The sequence below is a fragment of the Petaurus breviceps genome, unplaced genomic scaffold, assembly GCF_028583685.1.
Source record: "Petaurus breviceps papuanus isolate PSGF00001 unplaced genomic scaffold, PetGlider_PUasm1.0 156, whole genome shotgun sequence".
Lineage (NCBI taxonomy): Eukaryota > Metazoa > Chordata > Mammalia > Diprotodontia > Petauridae > Petaurus > Petaurus breviceps.
This window is the reverse complement of record NW_027185720.1, coordinates 7,273,606-7,298,484: the sequence shown is the minus strand read 5'-3', so window position 1 is coordinate 7,298,484 and position 24,879 is coordinate 7,273,606. Positions and strand designations below refer to the sequence as shown.

General features: G+C 53.6%; 3 protein-coding genes across 3 annotated transcripts in view; all 3 read right to left on the bottom strand.

Annotated features, from left to right (window-relative positions):
- The window catches only part of NAGA (alpha-N-acetylgalactosaminidase), a 321,568-nt gene that overhangs the window by 24,555 nt on the left and 272,134 nt on the right, over window positions 1-24,879 (bottom strand). The window lies entirely within an intron of this gene.
- NDUFA6 (NADH:ubiquinone oxidoreductase subunit A6) overlaps window positions 1-24,879 on the bottom strand; it is a 303,722-nt gene that overhangs the window by 6,709 nt on the left and 272,134 nt on the right. The window lies entirely within an intron of this gene.
- LOC138156592 (cytochrome P450 2D6) lies at window positions 9,535-19,322 on the bottom strand. Its single transcript, XM_069081975.1, has 9 exons — window positions 19,042-19,322; window positions 17,629-17,800; window positions 15,320-15,472; window positions 14,758-14,918; window positions 14,497-14,670; window positions 14,202-14,343; window positions 12,412-12,599; window positions 11,843-11,984; window positions 9,535-9,864 (listed from the first exon to the last, which is right to left on the bottom strand). Exons 1-9 carry the CDS (start codon window positions 19,237-19,239, stop codon window positions 9,647-9,649), a joined length of 1,548 nt encoding a protein of 515 aa, XP_068938076.1. The 5' UTR covers window positions 19,240-19,322; the 3' UTR covers window positions 9,535-9,646.

The following is a 24,879-nucleotide window of genomic DNA, read 5'->3' as shown; positions in this document are numbered from 1 at the left end:
TATCTACTGAAAAACAAGCCTCCCACCCCAGGCTCCAGGTGCACTTTAGCCTAGGGGCAAGGAAGATCTTTAAATTTGCATTTCCATTACACTCCCCATGGCCCTAACCCCTTCCTAACCTCCCTGTTTCTCTAGAGGACCCCACTATGCTCCAGTCCCCCAGGATTCCAGCCTCTTCTGTCCCTTGACCCCCCATCATGTGTCCCCAACTGCCAGCTCTCCCCATTTCTGCCTCCTCGGTAACCCTGGCATCCACTCCCTTGCCTCCTCTCACACAGCCCACCTGGTACAGTGGGCTCCCCAAGTCTCTTCCCTAGTCACCTTCAGGCCTCTCCTCTCAGCCTCTCAAAGCTTTTAAGCCTTCAGCCCCTTGGGCCAATCAAGCCTTGGGGACAATTTCCTTCCTTCCCCGCCCCCAAGGGAGGAGGAGAGGGGGAGGGGCAGGCCCTGGTAGACACCTGTCCTACCTCAGGTGCTGCCGAACCTTACTTAGCATTGGCTCTTCCTGGCTGTATGACCTTGGCCAAGTTATCCACAAAATGAGACGTTTGGACAGCCCAACCTCTCACCATCTACCTGCCAAGCTTTGGGCAGACAGATGTGCCCAGTGACTCTGCTGAGAGCCCTGACCTTGTCCTGTCGGTGGCGTGTTTGTACACAGTGGGGAGCATGTGGTCTCCTGTTAGATAGCTCCTTAAGGGCAGGGATATCATTTTGTGCCCCAGTGCTTGGCACAGAGCCTGGCACATAGTAGGCTCTTCATGGATGAATGCCTATCGACCTCCTGGACTCAGTAGGAAGAATGGTCCAGCCAAGGCGATAGCCTCCCTAGGCTGAGCCTGGCATTGCGATACCTTCCTGGCTGGGCACTAAGGCTGGGATGCCTCTGGGCCTCCCCTGCCCAAGGCTGGTGATGATCCTTCCCTGTCACAAAGCTCCCCTTGATGTGATGTCACACTCTGGCCCAAGGCCCCCTCCAGGGAAAGGCAGCATCATGTGAGCAGACTCCAAAGGCTGGGCTGGTGGAGGGCTGGCCACGAGGATCTCATCTGGGGACTCGAGTTTGGATTATGGTCCTGCCCCTAGTGGGTAGGCAGGCCGCCCGAAGTAGAGCCTGAGAGGAGGGGAGGGGCAAGGGGTCCTGAAGCTGACATGATCAAGGGATAGACTGCAGTCTCTGAGGTCACTGAGATCCTGGCTCAGGGTAAGGAGGCCCCGGAAAACCACCCAGTGCAGCCTGGGCCCCTTTCTCTCTCTTGGAGAAGATCCTCTATACCCTAACCAGCTCTGCAGAGCTTATTCACCCTCCAGGGAAAATAACTGAGATGGTATCATGCGTTTGTTCCCTTGGGGATCAGGAGGAAAGAGGGGAGTTCTACTTTAACAGGGAACCCAGCCTCTGCCATTAGCTAAAGGAATGAAGTTCTAATGGTGAAATTCCAGGCATTAGCCAGCCTCAGTGGGAGTCAGAGAAAACCTTGAGGACGGTGGCAGGGTGCTTGGCTTGAAATGAAGACAGTGTGGCCAGTGGAACCTGGAGTCCCAACTCCGGGGGTCTAGCTCTATGGACAAGGGCCCTTCCCCTCTGGATCCATTTCTTCATCTGAGCAGTGAGGGTGGTTGGGCAAGTGAACTCTAAATCTGACTCAGAAGGGGCAATTTCCATCCCCATTTTTCTAGAGGTCTGTGAGTGACACAGAGGAAAGAGGTCCTTGGGTCTGAAGTCAGGAAACACAGGTTCTGATGGGACCAGGGGCCAAGTCACCTCCCCCAGCCCTATTTGCTCATCTGTAAAATGGGGATAACAGTGCCTGTCTTTAAAGGAATTTGCAAACCCTAAGGCATTAATATGTGTTTCGTTATTATCATTTCTGTGGCCCTTTGAGGCCCTCTGTAACCCCCAAGCCGCAGTCTCCTCACCTCTAAGACTGGCACAGCCCCCAGTTAACACCACTGGCACATCCCTCCATCTGGCCAGAGCAGAGCCAACCTCCGTGTGCTGCCTGTCCCATGAACATGGGAGCCGTTGGAGAGCAGGGTCAGTCTTGTTTCCCTGTTTCCACCCTCAGTGCTTTTCATTAAGTTCTGAGTAAATGCTCATTCATTCATTCATACATGCATGCATTCATTCATGCCAACTCTTCCCTGCAGTGCCCTGACCATGATCCTAATCTTTTTTTTTTTTGGAGGGGGAAGGGCAGGGCAATTGGGGTTAAGTGACTTGCCCAAGGTCACACAGCTAGTAAGTATTAAGTATCTGAGGCTGGATTTGAATTCAGGTCCTCAGGACTGGACTCCAGAGCAGGTGCTCTATTCACTGCACCACCTACCCACCCCTAGTGATCCTAATCTTGACAGAAACAGGCCCTCAGGCCTCTTCATGCCATGGGCACTTAGAATCACAATAGCCATACAGGGTAAAGAGTCCCGAGTTTAAATCCCATCTCTCCTATTTACCCTTACCCGAAGCCTATGTGAATTGGGGGGAGGAGGGCATGCCTATAGAGAAAGACCCAAGAGCTGGAAGAGGGAAGGGTCGGCTCAGATACCTCTGAAATCCCTTCTGACTCCATCATTCTGGCCTTTCCTTATCGGAGCTCTGGGCCTGGGGTCAGGGAGACCTGTGTTCAAGTCCTGACCCAGCCTCTATCCACCACAGTTTCCTCAAGTCTAAACTGGGCATAATAGTAGCCCTGGTCTCCGGGTTTGTGGTGGGGCCTTACACTTTGCCTAAAATACTATTGTTTAGTGTTAGCTCTTATAAAACAAAAGTGTGGCCTGGGGACCCCTGGGGGTTCCTGAGACCACAGCAGGACATTTTTATAATAATAATAGAATTTCTAGGATGGTAAATATCAACAGATATCACCCAAGTAAAGCATCCTGGGGGACAGTCCTCCATTGGGGGGGGGCAGAGTTAAGTGACTTGCCCAGGGTCACACAGCTAGTAAGGTCAAATTTGAACTCAGGTCCTCCTGAGTCTAGGGCCTGTGTGCTGTATCCACTGTATCACCTGGCTAGCCCAAATCCTCAATAGTCTCCAAGTGTTAAGGGGCCTCAAGGCCAAGAAGGCTGAGAATCACTGGACTAGATCAGGTCCTCAAGGGGTCTGTCCCTTTCCATCTTCTGGAACCCAGATTCTCTGAGAAGCCCGGCCATGTGCTGGCCCCAGGTGTTGACATTTCTCCCTTCTTTCCTAGACTGAAGATGGTGCTGATTTTGAGTTGCCCACGAGAAAGGTACAGTATGTAGTAGACCCAGGTTCCACTTTCCAGACGAGGGTTGGGAGGTTGCCCAGTGGAAGATGAGACTGTGGGTCACAATGGGCCTCAAGGCAAGAATACTCCAGTTTGAATCCTGCCTCCAACACTCACTGGCTGTGTGACCCCGGGGCAAGTCACCTAACGGTCCTGGGTCTCAGTTTCCTCATCCATACAATGGGAATGATAAAGGCACCTCCCCCACAGGGTTGTGGTGAGGATCCAGAGGCCACACCTGGGGTCAGACACTTTGCCAGCCTTTGTGTGTTGGGATGTGGAGGAAGACTGTAGAACTTCCCCCCAGCCTGGTGCTGCTGAGAGCAAGGAGGCACATGGCAAAGACTTGGAAGTCAGAGGACTCTGCCCCTTGAACTCAGGTCCTCCTGAGTCTAGGGCCTGTGTGCTGTATCCACTGCATCACCTGGCTAGCCCAAATCCTCAATAGTCCAAATCCTCCCCCTGTCTCAGACTCAGTTTCCTCACCTGTAAAATAAGGGGATTGGGCTCCAAATCTCTGAATCTAAGGCTGTGTGAAGGGGAGGCCCAGGCCAAGCCTGTGGGGGAGAGGGGGAGAGGGTCAGGGCCCAGCAAGAATCCTGGTCAGTGCTAGTGTGGGGCAGGGGCTGGGGGAGATGGCCAGGAATGGCAGGGGAAGGGGAGTGACTGCTGTCTATCCAGAAGCCACCTCTAACCCTCATCAGATGTGTAGCCATCAGCAAGGCCCTGCCTCTTCTGAGCCTCAGTGTGTCTGTCTGTAAAATGGGAGTGTAGATGCAGACACGCGACTGTGGTGAGGAGAGTGCTTTGTCTACCTTAACATGCTCCTTAAAAGGACACGTTTTGGATAAAATGGACATTTTGAGGAGTCTCCCTCCCCAGCACCCCTAAGCCAAGGCAGGCTGAAGGAAAGTGATAGGAGAACACACCTCCCTGGCACAAAGTGGGCAAGGGTTTATGGGAGGAGAGGTGTGTGCATGCCCGGGCCTGGGACCAGATGCGCCCTAGCCCAAATGCACCGTTTTTACAGAGGAGGTAGCTTGAGGCACAGAAGGGACATGCCCTAGGTCACAGAGTTGGGCTCTGCCCCAAGCTCCCAGCAAGGCAGCCTTTCACAGCACCCCACAGCAAGGGGAGGAGACAGAGACCTGGTCCTCCCTCCCAGGGCCCTGGAGCTGTCCAGGGTGGAAAGCCAAAAAGAGATGTTTGGGGTCCATATGCCCCCCTCCTCACTGTGTGACCCCTGGGCTGCTCATTGGAGAATCAGGAGACTGCATCTCCACATGGGGCATGCTGGGAGCAGGTTCTGGTTTGGGGTTTCTATACTGGGGAGGCCGGGAGGGAGGGAGGCTCAACCTCTTGGCCCCAGCTGTTTCTTAATGTTTTTCTCTTTTCCAGAGTTTCCAAGTCCCTGTGTGTGATGCAGCTTTTCATTCTGGCAGGTGAGGGAGCCTCTCTGCCACTCCCCAGGTGCCCGGGGCTGGGGCAGCTCCATGGGGGGTGTCTCCAAGAGAGACTTCTCCAAGGTAGTAAATATCAGCAGAGCTGGGGTTCCAACGGTTAAATCCTGAAACAAATCAAAGCTGGGAGTTGAGGAATAAAGTGTCTTTAAGTGAGATAACCGGGCAGCAGTCTGGCCAGCCTGGGGGTGTCCAAGGATGGGAACATCTTCGACCATTCTTGGGAATCCCTGGTCGGTGAGCCCTCTGGCATCCCCCCGGGGGATGCAGAGGCAATGACCACCTTATCTCTGCCCTGGCTGCAGGCATGATCTATTACTTCTTCCATGGAAGGCCCAAGAAGACCTCGGAGGACGACCTTGGGACTCTGGAGGTCCCAAAGGTAGGGGTGTCCCTCTGCTTGGGCAGCTGGGCAGGGCTGGCCCCAGACTGAGGGAGGGTCTCCCTGCAGTACTGCTGATAATACCATATTTCCCTATCACTCTGAAGGGTGCAGAGCCCTCCCTCCAACGAACCAGCCCCACCTGCATCATTATCCCATTATACAGAGGAGAAAACAGAGGCAATGGTTTTGAGTTCTCTTGTGATTCTGAGGCTCCTTTTTATGGGTCAGCAGCCGAGGCCTCCAAGAGCCTGGGTGGCCAGGAGAAGCTGAAGCTGGCCTGCGGCTTGGCCTCCTGCCGGGCAGGGGCTGTCTCCTCAGCCTATTGACCTGGAGCTGCCCTTCTCTTCCTCCTCAGTACATAGGGGAGACCTGGCGGCCTGTGTGGGGGCTGGCAGATAAGTGCTATCCAGTGACCCAGGTAAGAGACCCTTGTAGCATCTGCCCACTCGGCCCTCCCTGGGAGCCCTGCTTCCCTGCCCTGAGCCTTGGCGAGGGGAGCTGCGACAGATCGGGGACCAGGAGGATGTTCTCCAGTGAGAGCTGAGGTCACCCAGGCATGTCAGGTCCCAGGCACCAAGGGCTGACAGAGGGAGTGGGTGGGGGCAGCTGGGTGGCCTGACTTCTGCCCCGGGGACTTCTCTCCCTCTTCTCTCCTTCCCCCAACACCCCCGAAGAACCACAGAACGGAGAACCGGAAATGGCGAGCTGGGCTGGTGAGTGGGCAAGGCTGGGGCTGGGGCTGGGGGGAGAGGCACAGAGGTTGTTTGATTAGTCTCTCCCCATTTTACAGTTGGGGAAACTGAGGCTCGAGAGGTATGAAGTGACTGCCCAAGTTCACACAGATTAGTAAATCACAGACCTGAGCCTTTGGGGCTCCAAACCTAGCTTCAATTACAATCAGGAAACACCTCCTGTATTCAGGGTTCCTTACCAGTTGTCAGGGTTACTGAGAGGTGAAAGCAGACACAGTACCTGTTTGTCATAAGCCTGGGGGAGAGGAGCTGTCCTCAGTCCTTTGACAGGTTGTCCAGGGAGAGAGGGGTTAGCTCCTTTCTGCTCAGCCCCAGGGGATGGAGGCGAGGGGGGCCCAGAAAGGAGGAGGAAAGCTGGACCAATCCTCTGGCTGCTCAGGGAGGGCAAAGGGGGGAGAGAGGACTAAGCCTAAGAGACTCAGGAGGGCTGGTCTTCCTGCCCCCTCCTCCCTCCTCCCTCCTGCCTCCTCTCTCCTCCCCCCCCCCCCTCCTCCCACCCCCCCCTCCCCACCCCATCACCCCCTCTCCCTCCCCCTCCTCCCCTCCCCACCTTGGACCCTGGCCTGACCCTCAAGGCTCTCCTGACTGTTTCTCCAGCCACCCTCCCAGAGGCCAGTGGCTGCTGCTCTGGAGGATCCTAAGGCCCCAGCGGACTTCATGGGCCAAGAGGGGCCAGACCCGGCCTCCCAGGTGAGGAAGCCTCCCCTTCTCAGCTGCCCCCGCCCCGCCCCCTTCGGACACTCCCAAGAAACACCAGCTCCTGTTTCTGCCAGCAGTCTGAGGGCTCCCAAGGGCTTTCCTTAATGGAAACAATCTGCTGAGAATTTGGGGAAAGAAGTTGTTGAGACTTTTTGATCCCAACTGACTCTTCATGGCCCCATCTGGGGTCTTCTTGGCAGAGATCGTGGAGGGCTTTGCCATTCCCTTCTCCAGCTCATTTTACAGATGAGGAAACTGAGGCAGACAGGGTACAGTGACTTGCCCAGGGTCATACAACTAGGAAGTGTCTGAGGCTGGATTTGAACTCAGGTCCTCCTGGCTCCAGGGCCGGGGCTCTGTCCACAATGCCACCCAGCTGCCCATCAATAAGCATTTTGCATTTGTACTGTGTGCCAGGCACTGTCTGGGCACCGAGGATACAGAACACAGAATGAAATGAGGGGGCTTGAGCCATGTCTGAAAGGCAGACAGAGACTCTGGGAGGCAGTCCAGGCACCGAACCTCAGTCTCACTTCTCTCATCTGGAAAATGGGAACAACATTATGGGTATGAATGACCCCCCAGAGAAAGTTTTATGAAGAAAGTACTTGGATACCTTCAAGAAATAGATATGTTAGTTTGAGGCATCATCAAGGAAGCCAAGGGCCAGAGAGAGAAGTGACTTATCCAAGGCCACACAGGGATTTTGTGGCCATGCTGGGGCTGGGGTCCAGGCTTCGCCTTTCTCTACCCCCTCGTTTCTTGATCCCACAGGAAAAGAAGTACAAGCAGAAGGCAGAGGTCTATGGAGAGGGTAAGGCTGTGGCTGCGGCCCCCGCCTCTGAGGGGCAGCCTCCCCCTCAGCCCCTGGAGTGGCTAGGAGGGGAGCCAGGCCTGGAGGCCCCAGAGCCTGGGCCCCAAGCCTCCAGCCCAAGGCTCTTGAGAAGGCCTGTGTCCACCGTGGGGGGGCGTTGGGGTACCAAGATCTACTTGTCTTGGCTCTGAAGTAGAAGACGAGAGAGTCCTAGAAGCTGGCCATGGCAGGGATTCTACTGCACCTTCAATCAGGAGCCCCCTCCCCAGGTCCTCAGAAAGCAGGGCAGGGCCCAGGAAGGGCACTCTTGCTGATAAGCACCCCCCCGTCACCCCTTTGTGTCTGCATTTCAGAGCCCCCCATGGACAGAGAGCCCAGCTGGCTCGAATGGCTCCTCCGAGGGCTCTGGGTAGACTGGTTCTTAGCTCCCAACGTCCCCAAGACCCAGAACCATTAAAGAAGGAAGGTCCTAATAAAGCCTGGATGAAAATGCCACCATTGGTGTGCACATGAGTACTGTCTGAGTTTGTCATTGGTCTGGGACCTGGGAGAGCAGTGCCTTGGGGCAGTGAGGGGGCAGGGCAGGTGAGAATGACCAAAGAGCCACAGGCCAGAATCTTTCAGACTGTGTCAATGTCCCTCCCTCCCCCACCCCAACCATCGGCTGTGAAGCCTGCCTGCCCAGGTCAGTGCCCATCAATGCCCATGCCCGCTGGGGTGAGTGCCCACCAGGGTCAGTGTCAGTACCCATGGTCATGCCTGCTAGGGGCAGTGGCCACCATGGCCAGCGCCCACCCATGCCCATGTTCACCAGGGTGAGTGCCCACCAGGATCAGAGTCAGTGACCACCATGGTCAGCGCCCATCAGTGCCCATGTCTGCCTGGGTCAGTACCCATCATGGTCAGGATCAGTGTCCCTGGACATTCCTGTCACAGTCAGTGACCACCATGGTCAGTGCCCACCAGTGCCCATGTCTGCCTGGGTCAGTACCCATCATGGTCAGGATCAGTACCCCTGGCCATTCCTGTCACAGTCAGTGACCACCATGGTTAGCGCCCATCAGTGCCCATGTCTGCCAGGGTCAGCATTCATCAGGGTCAGCATCAGTGCCCATGGCCATGCATGCTAGGGGCAGTGCCCATTAAGGGTCTTCCAGGGTGGGTGTCCATCAGTGCTTACCAGGGCCAGGGTCAATGCCCGTCAGCTAAAGACCCAGGTTCTATTCTCTTAACTGTTTGAAATCTGCTCTCACCTTATCTCTTAGAGACCCTCAGGTGGAACAGCCAGTTCATTTCAGGGGGCCCATTTCTACTCTAGCAATTTGTCTCTCTGACATGATAGGTCATTATGATGGCCTAGTTGTATACCAGGAAGCCCTGAATTCAAGTCTTGCATTTGCCTCTGACTATGCGCAGCCTGGGCAGCCCTCGCTCAGGTGCTGTCCTTCCCACGGCCATGACCAGCCGCCTTTTCCTTCAGGTTAAACACCCCCGATTGCTCCGCGGTTTGGTTTTACGCCTCTGGGGCCTCCGTGATCCTCTGGCCTTGCTTCCTTAGTGTTGTCCTTCCTGTGATGGGGTAGTCCCCATGCCATATTCATGGACCTGATGGTTTTAATCCATGTCAGGACTTTCATTCATATATATTTCACTTCATTGATTAGGCCCATTGTCCCAGCTCTCTGGTCAGAAGTTGTTCAGTCCTGTCTGACTAGCTGTGACCCCATTTGGGGTTTTCTTAGCAGAGATACTGGAGGGATTTGCCTTGTCCAGCTCATTTTACAGATGAGGAAACTGAGGCAAACAGGGTGAAGAGACTTGTCCAGGGTCACATGGCTAGTGAGTGTCTGAGGCTAAACTTGAACTCAGGTCTTCCTGACTCCAGGCCTGGCGTTCTAGCCACTGCAGAGAGGCAAGGCAGCCTAGCTTGGTAGGAAGAACACTGGCTTTGGAGGCAGGAAGCATGGCTAACCCTGACGCTTGCTGGTTATTCCAAACACTTAACCTTTCTAGAGTTTCCTTCACTGGAAATTGGGCAGTTGTAACTAAATGATCCTCCCCCCAGCTGCTTCCAGCTCTGAATACTACAATCCCGTGTGCTCTCCTATAACACTGACCTGGCCACGTTCCTCCCCTCAGTGCCCACAAGATTCAAAGGCTGGAGGCATGAGCTGAGAAGGTAGTTTATACCCTGTGATGCCAATGACATGAGCCCTTAGCCCACGAGCTGGAGCTTACATGGGTAAGGAAGAGGAGGCAGGTTAGTCCAAGGGGACTGGCTAGGACACAGCTGCTGAGATCCTTGGCAGGGCCCTCTCCCGTCTGGGCACGGCGCAGAGTTGGAAGGGCTGAGGGGTTAAGATAAGTGTGACGTTGGCCTTGTCACTGGGCAGGGAGCTCCCTGGAGGCAGGACAAAGTTGAAGTCTTGTAGCAGGGTAGTGAAAAAGATGAACAATTCTATCTTGGCCAGTGGCTCCCCCAGGCACACTCGGCGGCCTGCATGAAAGAGGCAAGCATAAGGATTGGGAGAATGCAAGGCCCAGGAAACCCAGATTCTGTCCTTCTCAGACTGATGGGAAGATGTCCCAACTGCCCTGATTCTTATCTGATCAGCTCTCACAAAAGAACACAGATTTAGATCTAGAAGGGGCCTTAGAAGCCATCGAGTCCAACCCTCCTCATTTGACAGATGGGGACATTGAGGCACCGAGAGGTGATGCTGTTAGTAAATGTCAGGGCCAAGATTCAAAGTCATAAGATTATAAGTTTGAAAGGTAGAAGGGACTTTAGAAGCCATCAAGTTCAACCCCCTTCATCAGGCAGATGAGGACAGTGAACCACAGGCCACTTGTCTCAGGTCACACAGGTCATAAGTAGAAGAACTAGGATTCCTTGGGACCTCAGTCCTTCTTTTCTAATCCCTTATTTTGTAAATGAGACCACGAGCCCCAACTTCTGCGTTTTGCCCAAGGTCACACAGACAGTAAAGGATGGATCGAGGATTTGAACCCAGGATCTCTGATGCTGAATCCAGCTGTCTTTCCATTACACCCGCTGATTCACCACTGTTTCCTGTCCCAAGCTCACCTGCTCTGCACTACAGGGGGGGACATCATTGTATACAGCAAAACCAAAAAATTGTTGAGAAACTTCATTTTTGCAAAATAGATGGAAGGGGAGATAATGGAGGCCACAGTTTCCCAAAAGCCTTGTCCTTGGCAAACTTTAAATGGTGTGAGAAACTTCCTATGAAAGTTGCTTTAAACCTTATAATCCTAAAGAACACATTCCTCCAATCTCTTCCTCCTCCTTTTCCTCCTTGGAAGTCCAGAATGTTGGACCTGAGAGATCACCTGGTCCTGCTCAGGACTGTAGCTATTCAGAAACACCCTGGACAACATGCCTGGAACCCTTCTCCTCTTCAGCCCAGCTCCCTCTTCTCCCAAGTTCTGGCTCACTCTCCTTGAGCCTCTAGGCTCTAGCTGCAGAAGGCACAGACTAAGATTGGAACCTTCAATTAGGTGCCAAAGACTCACACAAGAGAAAGCCTGAGAGCCTTACCCCATGGCTTAGAGATTCCTTTGAGAATCGCATGGAAATGTGGACCAATGGAAGGCATGTTGGCTTTGCAGTCAGAGGCCCTTGGCTCAGATCTTGCCTCTTCCACTCCCTATTTGTATAAGCACTTGACCTCTTGGCGACTTAGTTTCCCCAACTCTAGAACAAGGCTCCTCTCTATCCATTCTGATACTTCTCCCTTTTCCCCAGCTTCACCTGAGGTCCCCCTTTGTTGATGCTGCACCCTTGTACCAGAGCCCTAACTAGGGTGGGCCAGCTGAGGCTTACTTCCAGGCACCCTAGAGCAAGGGTGCCCCTTTCCTCCCATCACCCTGGAGACTGCCATCCTGTACATTGTAGTCCTTCTCTGGCTCATCATCTTCCAGGGGTTCTGGAGGAGGGTGGGCAATAGGAAATGGCAGGGGCCAGAGGGGAGAGGGGACAGATCACCCCACTTCTGGTCCAGCTGTACCCCCCCCATTGGATTGGTGCCCGCAGGGCTTGCTGACCCCTGCTCTCTCAGCTGAGCTTGTCTAATGATGGCTCTGGCTTCACTTCTGGGTGTCCTGGCTCCCCTGATTAATGGCCAAAGCTGCCTCCTGGACCCAGAGATGGTCAAAGGTGAGGAGGAGAGGTGGGTGCCAATCTTTGGTGCAGAGCTCCCTCTGCTGGGTGAGTGCCTAAGTCCTGTTTCTATAGGCCTAGCCTCACAACCCAGAGGCATCAGGCAGTGCCCAGGGATCATCCCCATTGCATGGATGAGAAAACTGAGGCTCAGAGATGTTAGCCTGCCAGGCAGCCATCACAGGTCTGGCGGCTAGCAGGGCTAAGCCTGGATTCTAATGCAGCCTCCTGACTCTCTCTGCTGGGCCCTGGGGGCTCATCCAGGAACCTCTGAGCCCTGCCCTGCCTGTACCTGCAGAGAAAGGTATGAAGGCTTCAGGCTTCACAAAACGGCCTTGTGCATCTAGGAAGTGCTCGGGGTAGAAGCGGTAAGGTTGTTTCCAGCTGGATTCATCCTTCAGCACCGAGCTCAGGTTGGTGATCAGTGTGGTCCCCTAAAATTCAGCCCCAGGAAAAGGCTGTGAGGAGGGTGGAGGCTGAGCCTCCTGACCCCTGTCTTCTCCCCAGGACGCAACCAGGCCCAGAGAGCCTCCATGGCCTCCTTACCCCTGAGAGGAGGCCTCTCTGGTCTTAGTAAAGCTCCCTGAATCAGAAGGTCAGAACTGGGGGGAACCTGAGAACAGGGGATGGCAGAGCTGGGAGGGAGCTTAGAACAGGGCATTTCAGAACTGGGAAGGGCCTGAGAACAGGGGATGGCAGAGTTAGGAAGGAGGCAATCTAATCCCATCCTTTTATTTTTCAGACAAAGAAACTGAGGCCCAGATAGGGAAAGGGACACTTCCCAGGTCAGATGTGTATTAAGGTGCAGAGCAGGGTCTCTCTTCCAGGGTTTGGGGTCTAGGCCTAGGGGCAGATGGGCACCTTTGGGATGACAAAGCCTTGAATCTCGGTATCCCGGCTCGTCATGTGTGGGATGCCCAGGGGAATGATGTCTGAGAAGTGCTGAACTTCATGTATCACGGCATTGGTGAATGGCAAGTTGGCCTGGTCCTTCATGGTTGGCCGCCGGTTCCAGCCGATTACTCTGTCTATTTCCTCCTGGACCCTGCCTGGAGAGACCAGTGAGGGTGAGGCCAAGAGAGCAGAGGTGGTAGGGCCATGCCCAGAGAGGTGGGGACTTTGGTTGGGGTCCAGGCCTAAGTAGCCATGTGAACTGGACCTCTGTGGCCTACAAGACTAGAAGGTCTGGTCATTGAGGGCCATGGGGCATGAACTTTCTCAGGACTGCCCCATTCCCCTTAGAAAGGAAGTGCATTTGTACCCCCCCGCACCTGGAACAGTTCCTGGCACAAAGTAAGCATTTAATAAATGGCTGCTGCTTACTGTACTAAGAGGCATCCAGTTGAAACTGTACTAGCACAAGGGTCCCTTCTCTTGCATCAGTCTGGAGATGTCCAGTGTCAGGGAGCTCACTACCTCCCAAGACAAACCAGTTGTCTTTGGGGCAGCTCTAGCCAGGCAACATGTTTTTGTCAAGTCAAAATCTACCTCTCTGTGACTTCCACATGTCCCAAGGGCACCATGAACACATGAGAGAGTTGGCAAGAAGCCCCAGGCAAACCTATCCAAATGCCAGCCAAGAGGCTGAGGCAAGGAGAGAGTGCCAAACACGCGGTCGTGTTCTCAAAGTCCTGGATATTCTTGTGGAAATGGAACGGGGCTTCCATGAGAGGCGGCCAGCTTCTCATCACCGAGGGGGTTTGCCCTGGTTTTCACCTCCATGCCCCCTTCACTGCCCTGGCACTGAAGGCAGCCCAACCCACTTTGGGGCAGTTCTCAAAGGTTGGGAGCTGTTGTTCCTGAAGTCCAACCTAAATAGGTTTCTTTGTATTTTCCCTGCATTGTTCCTGGTTCTGCCCTATGGGGCCAGTGAGAACAAATCCTGTCTGCCATCCAGCATAAATGATACCTGGATACGTGTGTGCGTGTGTGTGCACACGTGCTTGATACAGGGCATACACCAGTAGGGGCGTGAGCTGATAGCCCTAGAGAAGAATCTCTCCTTGGCCCTCCCTGCTCAGGGGCCATCTCAGCTGGGGCAGTGGGAATTGGGATGAGGATAAAGGCTACAGTTATTATTGTTGCTATTTACCTCAGAAAAGGAAGCATGTTGTGGTTAATAGAAAACTGGTTTCAGAGTCAAAAGGACCTGGGTTCAAATCTTGCCTCTGATACATACTAGCTGTGTGAGCCTGGGCCAATCACTTAACCTCTAAGAACTCAAGATGACTTCCCTAGTGACTGGAATCGCACTGCCAGACTAAAATTAAAATATTTTCTACTTACTGTGTGACCTTGGGTAACTCTTCCTCAATTTCTTCATCTGTGAAATGAGGGGGCCAAACTTGATGACCACTAAGGTCTTTCCCATTCCATAGCCTCTGACTTATCCAAGGTCTCTCTGTAAGCCCAAGGCAGCTTTAGGTCTCCTGATTCCTTAGGTAGCCAGTCTGTGAGCTCCCCAAGGTCAGGGAGGATGCCTCTTGGATTCTCTCCTCCCTAGGTCCCCGTCCCTGTATCCCCGCATCTAGGGAAGCACTCAGTGCAGACATGCACTCCACCAGGTACCAGACTTTGGCTTGGCTTACACGCAGACTTCTCCCTGCCCTTTGGGGCTCCCCCCCACCCCCGTCTGGTTTCATGGGGCTCACGCTGGACACTGGGATGGAGAAGCAGGAGCAGTAGAGCCCACTGGAGGGTGGTGGAAGTGGTTGCCATGCCCGCCATGAACAGGTCCCCAATGACTGCCCGGAGATTCTCAGAGTTGAAACTGCTCCCTGGGATGTCCTTAGCCTGGGAAGAAAGGGAGCAGCGTATGAGTTCAGGGGGTACAGGGGGCGTGGGACCCTTTCTGTCCATCGTGCCCAGCTCTCTTCTGAGCAGCCGTGTGACCCTTTCCTTTGCTGGACCTTCCCTCTGGGGCACTGGCACCTCACTGGCCCTCACCTTCTCTATCTCCATCAGGAAGGCGTCAGTCATGTCCCGGGGTTGAGTTGGGTCCCAGGTCGCCTTGTGTTCTTCTAAGAATTCATCCAAGATATCATAGAAAGCATTCAGACCTCGAAAAAGCCATTGGGGCAGCCCTGGGATGGAGAGGAGCACTGGAAACTCATTTGCCACCTGGATGGGGAGTTGGAGGTCACAGCCAGCCCTGTCAGCTGGCTAGGACCTCCTGGGGACTGGGGGAGGGGACCTGGCTGCAAGTACCTGCTTCATCAGCCCTATTTCCTCCTTCAGGCTGATCTCAAGAAGGCCCAGCAGCTTCTGCAGCTTCTGGTCATCATAGTTGAATCGATTTCCATATATGAGAGAAGAGATCACATTGGTGACGCAGCAGCTCAGGAGATGGCGGGGGTCAAAGGGATGTCCTGTGGGGAGAGGCAAAGTGGAGGGAAAGAGAAGAGGGGAAGGAGACATCCTAGAGTGTAACCCTACTGCCTCATCCTCACCCCCCCAGCTACAGAGTCCTCTCAGTTCTGTGATTTATCTGCTCCCCTGTGGTGTGGGAGGCAGACTAGGGTAGGTCATCAGGGCTTTGCTACAGGGTGTTGAAATTTAGAGGGTGCTGATAGGACTGATCCTTTAGCAGCTTAGAAGCAAGTCAACTCAACCCCAAGTTTGCAAGCACTTCATCTCCTTTTCTCTAAGGCTACCTCCAGGTGAGTTCTAAGGGCACCCCTATCCCCATCCCTGAAGATCTGGGTCCCCACCTTCCTCAACCACAGCCTAGCCGAAAAAGTTGCTCATTCTGGCTCCTCTAGTGACCCACCTTCCTTGGAGGCAAAGGAAGAGCAGAGAAAGTCTGCCTCAGTGATCACCCACTGCTCCAGGCTCTGCTTTCCCAGTCCAAAGTTCCTCAAGGTGGTCAAGGAGAACCTTCTCTGCTCCCTCCAGGCTTCTCCATACCTGGCTATTATCACACCTGGTGGGGAGAAATAGCTGAGTTGGTCAGTTTAGTTTGCACTGACTGTGCCAGAAGTGGTGAAAAAGTCAGGTAAAAACATAGCCCCAGCCCTCAGAGAGCGCACATCCTACAGCGAGAAATGAGATGCAAATACATAATAAATGTCTTTCAAATGGATGCAAGGCAAGCTTGTGGGGAACCAGCAGCTGAGAGGTCTGGGAAGGTGGGATCTGGGTAGATCCCTGCAGGGAAGGGGAACAGAGGTGAGGAGGGAGAGACTTCCAGACAGGGGAGATAGCCCCTCCAAAGGCACGGAGCTGGGAAACGGTGTCCAAGGAATAGCAAGCCAGCTGCTGTCACTGGTCATAGAGGTAGTGAAGAGGAAGAAAGTGTATGGAGCCTGCATATGGAACCTTCCTGTAGGAAGGTATGAAGGGCTGCGAATGCCAGACAGAGAATTGTGTATTTGATGCTGGAGGTGAGAAGATGCTGTTGACGGAAATTGAGGCAGGAAGCCCAAGAGGGGACTATCTTGAGTCTGGGTGACTGAGGGACTGGGAGGGTGATGGTTCCCTCCACAGCACTTGGGAAGTGCAGGAGGGGGAGGGTTCAGGGAAAAGAATGAGTCTCATTTGGGACGTGCTGTTTGACACATCTACACAACGGCTAGTTTGAGATGTGAAATGTGATTCACGTTGGGGCTGGATATATCGATCTGGGAGTCATCTGAAATAGAAAAGATGACTGAGCCCATGGGATCTGAGGAGATCACCAAGGGAGCGAGTAAAGGGAAGAGGGCCCAGAACAACCAGGTTTAGTGGGCATGACCTGGATGAAGAATCAGCAAAAGAGACCGAGAAAGTCAGGAAGGAGGAGGGCCAGGAGAGAGCAGCATCCCAAACCCTAGAGAGAAGAGAGAATGGAGGAAGAGGGCAATAGACCATGTCAAAGGCTTCAGGGGTCAGGGAGGGTGGGGATTGAGCAAAGGCCACTGGACTTGGCCACGAAGAGATCGATCGTGGGTCACTTTGATTAGGTCGGAAGCCAGACTATAGAGTTAAGAGGGGAGTGGGAGAAAAGGAAGGAGGAAGGTGTAAACTCTCAAGGAGTTTAGCTCTGAAAGGAAGCAGGGAAATAGGATGACGTCAGGGACGGCTGGATCACCTGAGGGTCTTTCAAGGATGGGGGAGACTGGGAGTGTTTGCAGGCAGCAGGGAAGGAGCCAGCAGATAGGGAGATCGTAGAGACAGGGCCAAGCAGATGGAGAAGATGGGAGGGGATGCGACCAGCAGTGCACCAGGGTTTCCCTTGGCAAGGAGAAGGGTCATCTCTTCATGAGACAAAGGAGGGAAGGAGGCAATAGTGGAGGAAGATGTCTGGGAGATGTGAGATGCACAGGAGGGGAGACGTCTTGGTGAACGCCCTAAGTCTTTTCAGTGAACTATGAAGGAAGGTTCTCAGCTGAGAGAGCAGGGAAAGGGTGAGGCGTGGGAGGCTTGGGAAGAGATGAGCAGGTTTGGGCTAGCCTCCTGTGGGGAGTGGGAGAGCCAGTCCTTAGGGATTCCTCTGTTGGCACCAGCCATGACCCTCAGGGGCTCCCATCAAATCAGTCTGAGGTGGTCAGATTCCTGACTTCGACTGAGGCCAGTAGCTCTGATCCGTTGACTCAGGAGGGACCTTAGAGACCAGCCCCGGGCAGGAGCTGGTTTGCAGCCTGTGTTTGCCTCTGTACCAACAGCTGGGCCAAGCCCGGGTCAGGGCAGACCCTCTTCCCTCAAGTCTGGCCAGTCTCTTTACCGTCCAATTTCTATTTTACCGTTGCTCAGTCTGCTTCCCAGAACAGCTCATGGGGTTCACTTACAGACCTGCCCATTCTTCAAGGGACAAGTGAAGCCCTACTTCCCCCCAGAAGTCCTCACTGAACTCCTTTCTTCACTGCTGAGTCTGAGGTGCACCCCCACCCCAAAAGGTTGGGTAAGTGAAGCCTCCCAGAGTTAACTGCTCTGGGCCTCAGTTTCCTCCTCTGAACAATAAGAAGGTTGAAACTGAAGACTTCTGAGGATGATGAAGCATTGCTTTTGAGGACACTCCTCCAGTGAGTGAGGTTGCCCTGAAGCTACTGACTGGCCCTGGAGGCTGCCCTGGGGCACCTGCTGGGTCAAAAAGCAACTCACCTTGGGAATTCGGCCCAAAGCCCAGGTGGTCATAGACAGGTGAGGGTGGCCTGTCTGAAGTATCCTCAGACTTCTGCACTAAGGCCTCTCGGACAGCCTCTGGTCCATTCAGCACCACTACAGGGGTCCAGGCCATCTGGAGGCTAAAGATATTGCCAAACTTCTTCTGGAGCTGTGGAGGGAAGGGAGGGCATGGGCAGAGTGAGGTGGCAGGACCAGGGACTCCCTGAGCCATGCTGACCCGGAGTCTCTACCCCAGGGTTCTGAATCCTGGCCCTGGGCACCTAGGTACTGCCAGGAGAAGGAGCGTGCATGCTGGAGGGAGCAGGAGAGGCCCATTGTGCACATCTAGATTAGAAGAGGGGACCAGCACCCACACAGCAAATGGCCCCAGGAACATATATATGAGCTATGATATGTGCAGACTAAGTAAGCTGCATGAGTCATTCCTAGGCTCAGAGAGTCAGAGCTGGAAAGACCTCAGAGACCATTGAGCCCGTCTCTTTTTACAAAGGAAGGAAACTGAGGCAAACGGGTTAAGTGACTTGCCTAAGGTCATACAGCTAGAAAATGGCAGACCTGAGATTTGAGCCCAGGCTCTTTGATTTCAGTTCCAGACAGTGAAGAGGGGGCACAAAAGGCAGCAGGAAATCCTTGGAAATGTAGTTAATCTAGGTGCTGGGGCTCCTGCCCCTGCCCCTATTCCTCCAGTCTGGTTGGAGGAGAGGAGAGGGGAGGCTGGAGAGGGAGGGGGAACTCATGCAGGCTTGAGAGGATTTCCAGCACCCTTTCAGAGATTGCTTGGATTTTAGCCTAGAAACAGAGGGTAGAGGGGCACTGGAGCTTTTTGAACAGGGAGTGATGTGGTCGGAGCTGCACATTAGGGAGAGTCTGGGTGCATTATGGAAGGACTGGAGAAGGGAGAGGCTGAAAGCAGGGAGACCAGCTGGCAGCTAGTCAGGGGGAGGAGGACCTGACCCAGGGAGTAGAAAGGAAAAGAGGGCTGGGGGTGGGGAGGGGAGATAAACCAATAAGAGAAGTGACAGGCCCAGTAGAGAGACAGTTGGACTTCAGAACCAGGGCGACCTCTGGTAGCCAGGGGCAGCATAAACTTGGGCTATCCAGAGGCTGGGGTGCAGGGCAGTGGGAGTAGGGACCTAGAGAGAGGGGGTGGGGCCTTGAAAGGTGACTGAAGGCTGCCCTTTGACATTGGGCTGAACTTTGAAAGGAAGAGCTTGTTTTTAGGATCCTGGGATCAGTTTGTCATGGTTTTGGCTGACAACTGCCCAGCAGGCACTGGGAGACTGGGGGGCAGGGATCTTCTGACCTCACAGGCCTCCAGGGTGGGGAGGCCTCTCCCTGCTCCACTCAGGGATCTGTGCATGCATCCCCTGCCCAGCCCCGCCCTCTTACCTGTCTGTAGGAGCCATGGAGATTCTGAAAGTCTACTTGGAGCATATTTCCCAGCACGGGTATTGTTCGGGGGCCCGGAGGATAGCGGAGGGGCCTCTGCCATCGTTTGGAGAAGTCCAAAAGGAACAAGAAGACAGTCAGGGCCAGGACCACGGTGGTCAGGGTCTCCTTGCAGAACAGCTGGGCCACGAGTGCCATGATGTTTCCCCGGTCCTTTTTCCTCCTTCCCTCCTCTCTTTTCTCCCGAAGCCTGCCCCTGCCTATTTATTCATCTCCCGGGGGTGGAGTCCATGCCTGAGCTCCTCCCCAGATGGCAACTCCCCTATCCCTCCTCCATCTGTACCCCAGCTCCTCTTAAAGGCAGAGGAGGTCTGGGCAGCTGCAGTGACTGGAAATCCACCGGACAGCTGGAGGGGTTTAATTTATTCTGAAAGGACTCTGTGCTGGGAGGGGGGGGGGGGGTGAACCTGGGTTCGAATATTGACTCTGACACCTGCTGCCTGGGACAGTCCTCTGCACCTCACCTAACAGAGGGCTTTGGGGTGGAGTCTCACAAAGTATCCCCAGATCCAGTGTGGTATCTGTTAAGCCTCTTGTGGGCAGCCTGTCAACATGGACAGCGCACCAGGGATCTGGGTTTGAGCTCGGGCTCTGAGGCCCTTCTCCGGATCTTAGCCTTTTCTGTAAATCTCTTCCACTGAGTGAGTTAGGGTCAAAGATGAGACTCTAGCCAGCCTGGGGTGGGGTGGGGGGGTTGTCCTGGTTTCCAGGCCAAGGCTCGACATTACTCTGCCTCTCGACTGGCCAGCTGGCGTGTGTCCAGAGGAGGTAAGCAGGATGGCAAAGGGCATATGAGAAATGGCCAGAAGGACCTGGGCATGTGTAGCTCAGGGAAGGGCATGGGATGAGGAGCGGGAGGGGAAGAGGGCAGAGGCTGGACAAGTCCAGTCATGTATGTCAAAGAGGAGGCTTCTTTTGGATATGGGTTGGGTTAGATGACCCGAGGTCTCCTCCAACCCTCTCGATTCAGGACTTTTAGAGGTTAGAACACAGATCCCAGAAAGTCACTCTTGTTTAGAGCATGGAACACAAAATGTCAGTTAGTTCACAAGATCCAAGATCTGGTTAGCTTTGGTTGAGGGACGGCTTTCTTCTTCTCCTCCCAGATGTTTTTTGCCCTCCCGACCACCCAGGACGGGCCATAAAATCAGAACCTGGGTCCCTGCTTGCTAAGAGATCCCACCCCTGGCCCCACTTCTTTATCCAGACAAGTGTCTAACTCAAATCATCCACTGGGGACTGGTTGAAAATGGGGTATGTTTAACTTTGAGAAGCAGAAACTTGGAGGAGGGGAGGGGGAAGGGGGATCCTAGCTTTGGAGCTGGAAGGACTCTCAGAGGCCTTTGAGTCCAACCCCCTTATTTTACAAGTGAGGAAACTGAGGCTCAGAGTAGTTAATTGACTTACTTAAGGTCACACAGGTAGCAAGTGTCAGGTGGAGTGGAAACCCAGGTTCCTTCACTCTGGAGCTAGTGTTCTTTCTCCTGGACCCCACTAAGGCACCTCAGCTAGGCAGTAGATCCCAAATACAGGGGAAGAAAGATTTTTATGCATTGAAAGAAAACAATGAACATTTTATATATAATTATATATAAATAAATATATAATATAATTATATATTCTATAAGCTAGGATACAAGATTAGGTCATCTGATTTCTAATTGGAGGAAAGATAGCACTTTTTAAGTTGGGAGGGGGAAGCCCAAAAGGAACAATTCCCTGAAATCAGAAAAAGAGGTGTCCATCTCCCCCCAAGCATCTGTATTCAATCAAAGGAATATGGACACAATGACCGATTAATCCGTTTTCAGACTAGACATATGAGTTACCTGAGATAGGTAACTGTGGGAGAAATCCTTGCATCAATCTTCCCGTTTGACTGGGCTTCTGGTCAGCATGACCTAGGCCTTGAGGTGAGCATTAAACAAATCTGGTCTCTAAGCAACAAGGAGAAGAGGTCTGGTTTCTCAGTCACTCGGGGCTAGGTCAAACAATGTAATAACATTTTCTCCCAATTCCCATAATTGAATAAAGTTTTCTCACAAGACAGAAATTGGTCTAGACCCATAATTGAATGGGAAGGGACTGAGCCTTGTGTCACAAGTGGGAGTCAGAGGGGCTTACTCAGTTTCCACAATGCCTGTAGTAGGGAGCATAGTGACTGTCTTCCTTGATCCTTGCAAGCCCCAACACTCAAGCAACATGAATTACAGCTGGCATTTCTATGGCACTTTAAAGTTTGCAAAATGGTTTCTAGTCCAATGCCTTCACTTTACAAAACAGGGAAGTGACGTCTGGAGTGGGGAAGGCCCAAGTCACCCAGTGCATGGGGGCAGAGCTGAGTAGGATGCCCTCAGCCTTCTGTCCCCCGCCAGGGCAGCTCTTTTCAGGGGCCTGGCTCGCCTTGCCGCTACCTGCACGGGAATCCGAAGGCGAGTGTAGGACTCAGAGCAATCACAGCCTCAATCAAGTACGCAGACAAACGTTTAATTACCATCACGTCGGGCCAAGGAGGCTGATAGACACACACTAGATGTCCCCTGTGCCTGGAGCAGGTTCCCTCCTCCTCCTCTCCACCTCCCAGAGGCCTGGGATGGAGCTGCCTCTTCCAGGAAGCCTTCCCTGACTCCTTATCCTCCCTGGCGCTCCCATTCTCTAGCATTAAAGGCTCCTCCTCCTCCAGCAGACCATAAGGTCCCAGAAGGGAGAGACTGCCTTGATTTTTCTGTCTCCAGCACTGAGCACAAGGCCTGGCACTCAGTAGGTGCTTAATAAGTCCTTGTCTGAATTGGACTGAATGGAACAAGATCACAGCTTTAGAGTTGGGAGGAGCCTTTAGAGCCCCATTTCCTCATTTTAGAGAGGAGGAAACTAAGGCTCTGAGGGGGGAGGGAATGACTTGCCCAGGGTCACACAGGTAAGTGACAGATTTGGTAGGATTTGAATACTGGTCTTTCTGCTTGCAGGAAGGGCAGCTAGGTGGCACAGTGAATAGAGCACTGGATCCAGAGTCCAAAAGGAAGACCTGAGAGCAAATCCAGCCTCTGACACTCACTAGCTGTGTGACCCTGGGGAAGTCACTTTATCATTGGTCTCAGTTTCCTCATCTGTAAAATGAGCTGGAGATGAAATGGCAGATCACTCCAGAATCTTTGCCAAGAAAACCCCGAATGGCAAACAGGGTCATTAAGAGTCGCCTAAGACTGAAAAAAGCCAACCTCCTGATCGCATGTCTGAGCTCCACCCACCACACCACACTGCCACATCCTAGGCGAGTTAGGAAACAGCCCTGTGACAGGCCGAAGGCTGAGTTCGGGGCGGGGAATGGCAGCCTGGGTTCCAGGAAGCACCAGATTCCTAGGGAAGGAGCTCACAGCTGGTCAGAGGGGCACACTTGGGCACACACCGTGTTCCATCTTTGCTCAGACCCCGCCATGTTGCTGGAAGAGGGAGGGCAGGGCAATTGGGGTGCACGGAAAACAACTTCAGGGTGTTCGGATTCCAGTCCAATCGCGCGACCGAAATCCCACACCCAGTCTAGGACTCTGCTTAGACCTCTGGTGATGGGGAGCTCACTGCCTTCCCACACAGCCCTTCACTTTCTGGACAGCCTGGTTAGGAAGCCTTTCCTTCCATCAAACCTACTTTGAAAGCCCCAGTCCAGAGGCCCCCCAAGGCAGCACGCTGGGCACCTCCAGGTAGTACCCGCTGGGCTTGGTGCAGACCAAGCGTCATTTGGAGGCGCAGGCCGGGACATGGCCAGTGGGGCCGTTTGTCTGCTCGACTCCTGATGTTTGTAATGGATTTTATTTTTCTTGCTTTCCTTTGTTGGGGGAGAAGGCAGGGAGAGAACAAAGACCTGCAAAGAAAGCTGGATTAAGAACCCCGCAGGTCCCGATCTGTCGGCCTCTTCCGATGCTTTCGTACCTCTGGCGCCAGGCCGAACCAGTCCAAAAGCCTTTCTTTCACAGACTTGAACAAGCGACGCCTGGCACAAAGCCCCGCACCCAGGCGCTGGCTAAACGCTTCTTTGGTGACTAACCTGCCCTGGCCTTCAGCTGATGCTCCTCTGGCACAGTCTCCCCTTCCGTCTCCATCCTGGCTGCCTCCACCCTTCCTCGCCATGTGGAAGCTTGGCAGCTTCTCCGATGGAACCTGGGAAGCCCTCCGGGAAAGCTCCTTTACGCGGCAGGGAGGTTGGCGGCCCCCGTGCTGCTCCCGGGCCGGGGATGAGCGGTCTGGCACCTGCAGTAGATGCTGGGGGACAGGAAGGTGCCTTCAGCCTTCCCAGGCTGGGCTGAGAGTGTTGGGAACGGAAGTCCGGACAGCTGAGTGGCCAGACGATGGGGAGCCCCGGAGAGCTGAGGGGCGCTGCAGACGATGGGGAGCCCCGGAGAGCTGAGGGGCGCTGGGAGGCGGGGAAGGGTGCGGAAAAGGGACCTTCTGGGCGCCCCTGACTGATTTCAGTATCACCAGCCAATGGCTAATTTCTTACTCAGCGATGTATAAATGCCAGACCTTGCAGGAAGAAATGAGTTTTTAAAAAGCAGGCAGTGTTTCCGAGTGCTTAACTGCACAAGTCACTTCCAGCTCGATAGAAAATGTGGGAGAGAGGGCTAGGCTTGGAGTCAGGAAGCCCTGAGTTCAAATCCTGCCTCTGACACGTACTAGCTGTGTGACTGCCATTCCCAGCTATTTGATAAGCATGCTGGTTAGGGCTTTATCCAAGGCATTGGTGAAAACCTAGACCAGCAAAAGTCCAGGTCCAGATACCTGAGGCTCCCTACTAATAATTCTAACTAGCATTTATATGGTGCCTACTATATGTTGGACACCGAGTTAAGGCTTCAGCAAGATTCTCATTTGTTCCTCACAACAACCCTGGGAGGGAGGTGCAATGATCCTCATTATGCATTTGGGGAAACTGAGGCAGACAGCGCTTCAGTGACTTCTCCAGGGCCCCACAGTTAGTGTCTGAGGATGGATTTGAACTTGGGTCTTCCCAGCTCTCTGTGCCGCCACCTAGCTGCCACTAACCCTAACTCTACTAGAGGCTGCGTCACTGGCTCAGACAATTCCAAATTCACCTCCCTGTGCTGAAGGATGGGGTCGTACCCACGTCCCAGAACTTCAGAGGGGACTGTCTCTTACTGCTCTGAGAGTACGTGCCTGTCACTCCAATCCCCACCAATTCCTTCTTCCAGAGGCAGCCCAACGTTTCAGTCACTTAAACCTTAGTGGTCATGGTTAAGTAAACAACCTAATTAAATTAACAAAAGCCCGGTTAAATCAAAGCATTACTACTTGTATCATAAAATTCAACATTCCAAACACTCCTTCCCCCCCCCCCCGACCCCCTCACTTAGGTTGGAGTCCATTTCCTCTCCTCTCTTCATTCTCCAGAGCTCGGGGAGAGACAATCCTGAAGTTCATTTGCTTAATAAAACCCTCCAATTACCACAGGGGCGGGAGATTATAACAGTCATTCATGCCAATTAGCTCACAAACAGGTGTTCCGGTTAGAAGGCCCTTTCACTCTCCCTGGGCTGGAATCGCGTGGGCTGATCCAAAGCAGGTTTTTTCTTCCTCCCGTCTGCACCTCCAGGGCAGGGTTTGGGGCTGCTGGTCTCCGAGGTCTCTCCCTCCCCGGCCCCCTCCACCACCCCCTGGGTTTGGCTCATTTATGCGTGACCCTGCAAGGGTTCTTAACTCGGGGTGCGGGATAGCAATTTGCAACACAACTCTGCTTTTTTTCTCTATGCATTTAAAAACCTGATT

What these genes read in the sequence shown, in the direction of transcription:
- LOC138156592 (XM_069081975.1), bottom strand. Translation starts at nt 19,239, where the DNA reads ATGGCACTCGTGGCCCAGCTGTTCTGCAAGGAGACCCTGACCACCGTG. An exon ending in TCCATGGCTCCTACAGACAG is followed by an intron (nt 17,801 to 19,041) that starts GTAAGAGGGCGG and finishes TTCCCTCCACAG; the next exon opens with CTCCAGAAGAAGTTTGGCAA. An exon ending in TCTCCATCCCAGTGTCCAGC is followed by an intron (nt 12,600 to 14,201) that starts GTGAGCCCCATG and finishes TGGTCTCTCCAG; the next exon opens with GCAGGGTCCAGGAGGAAATA.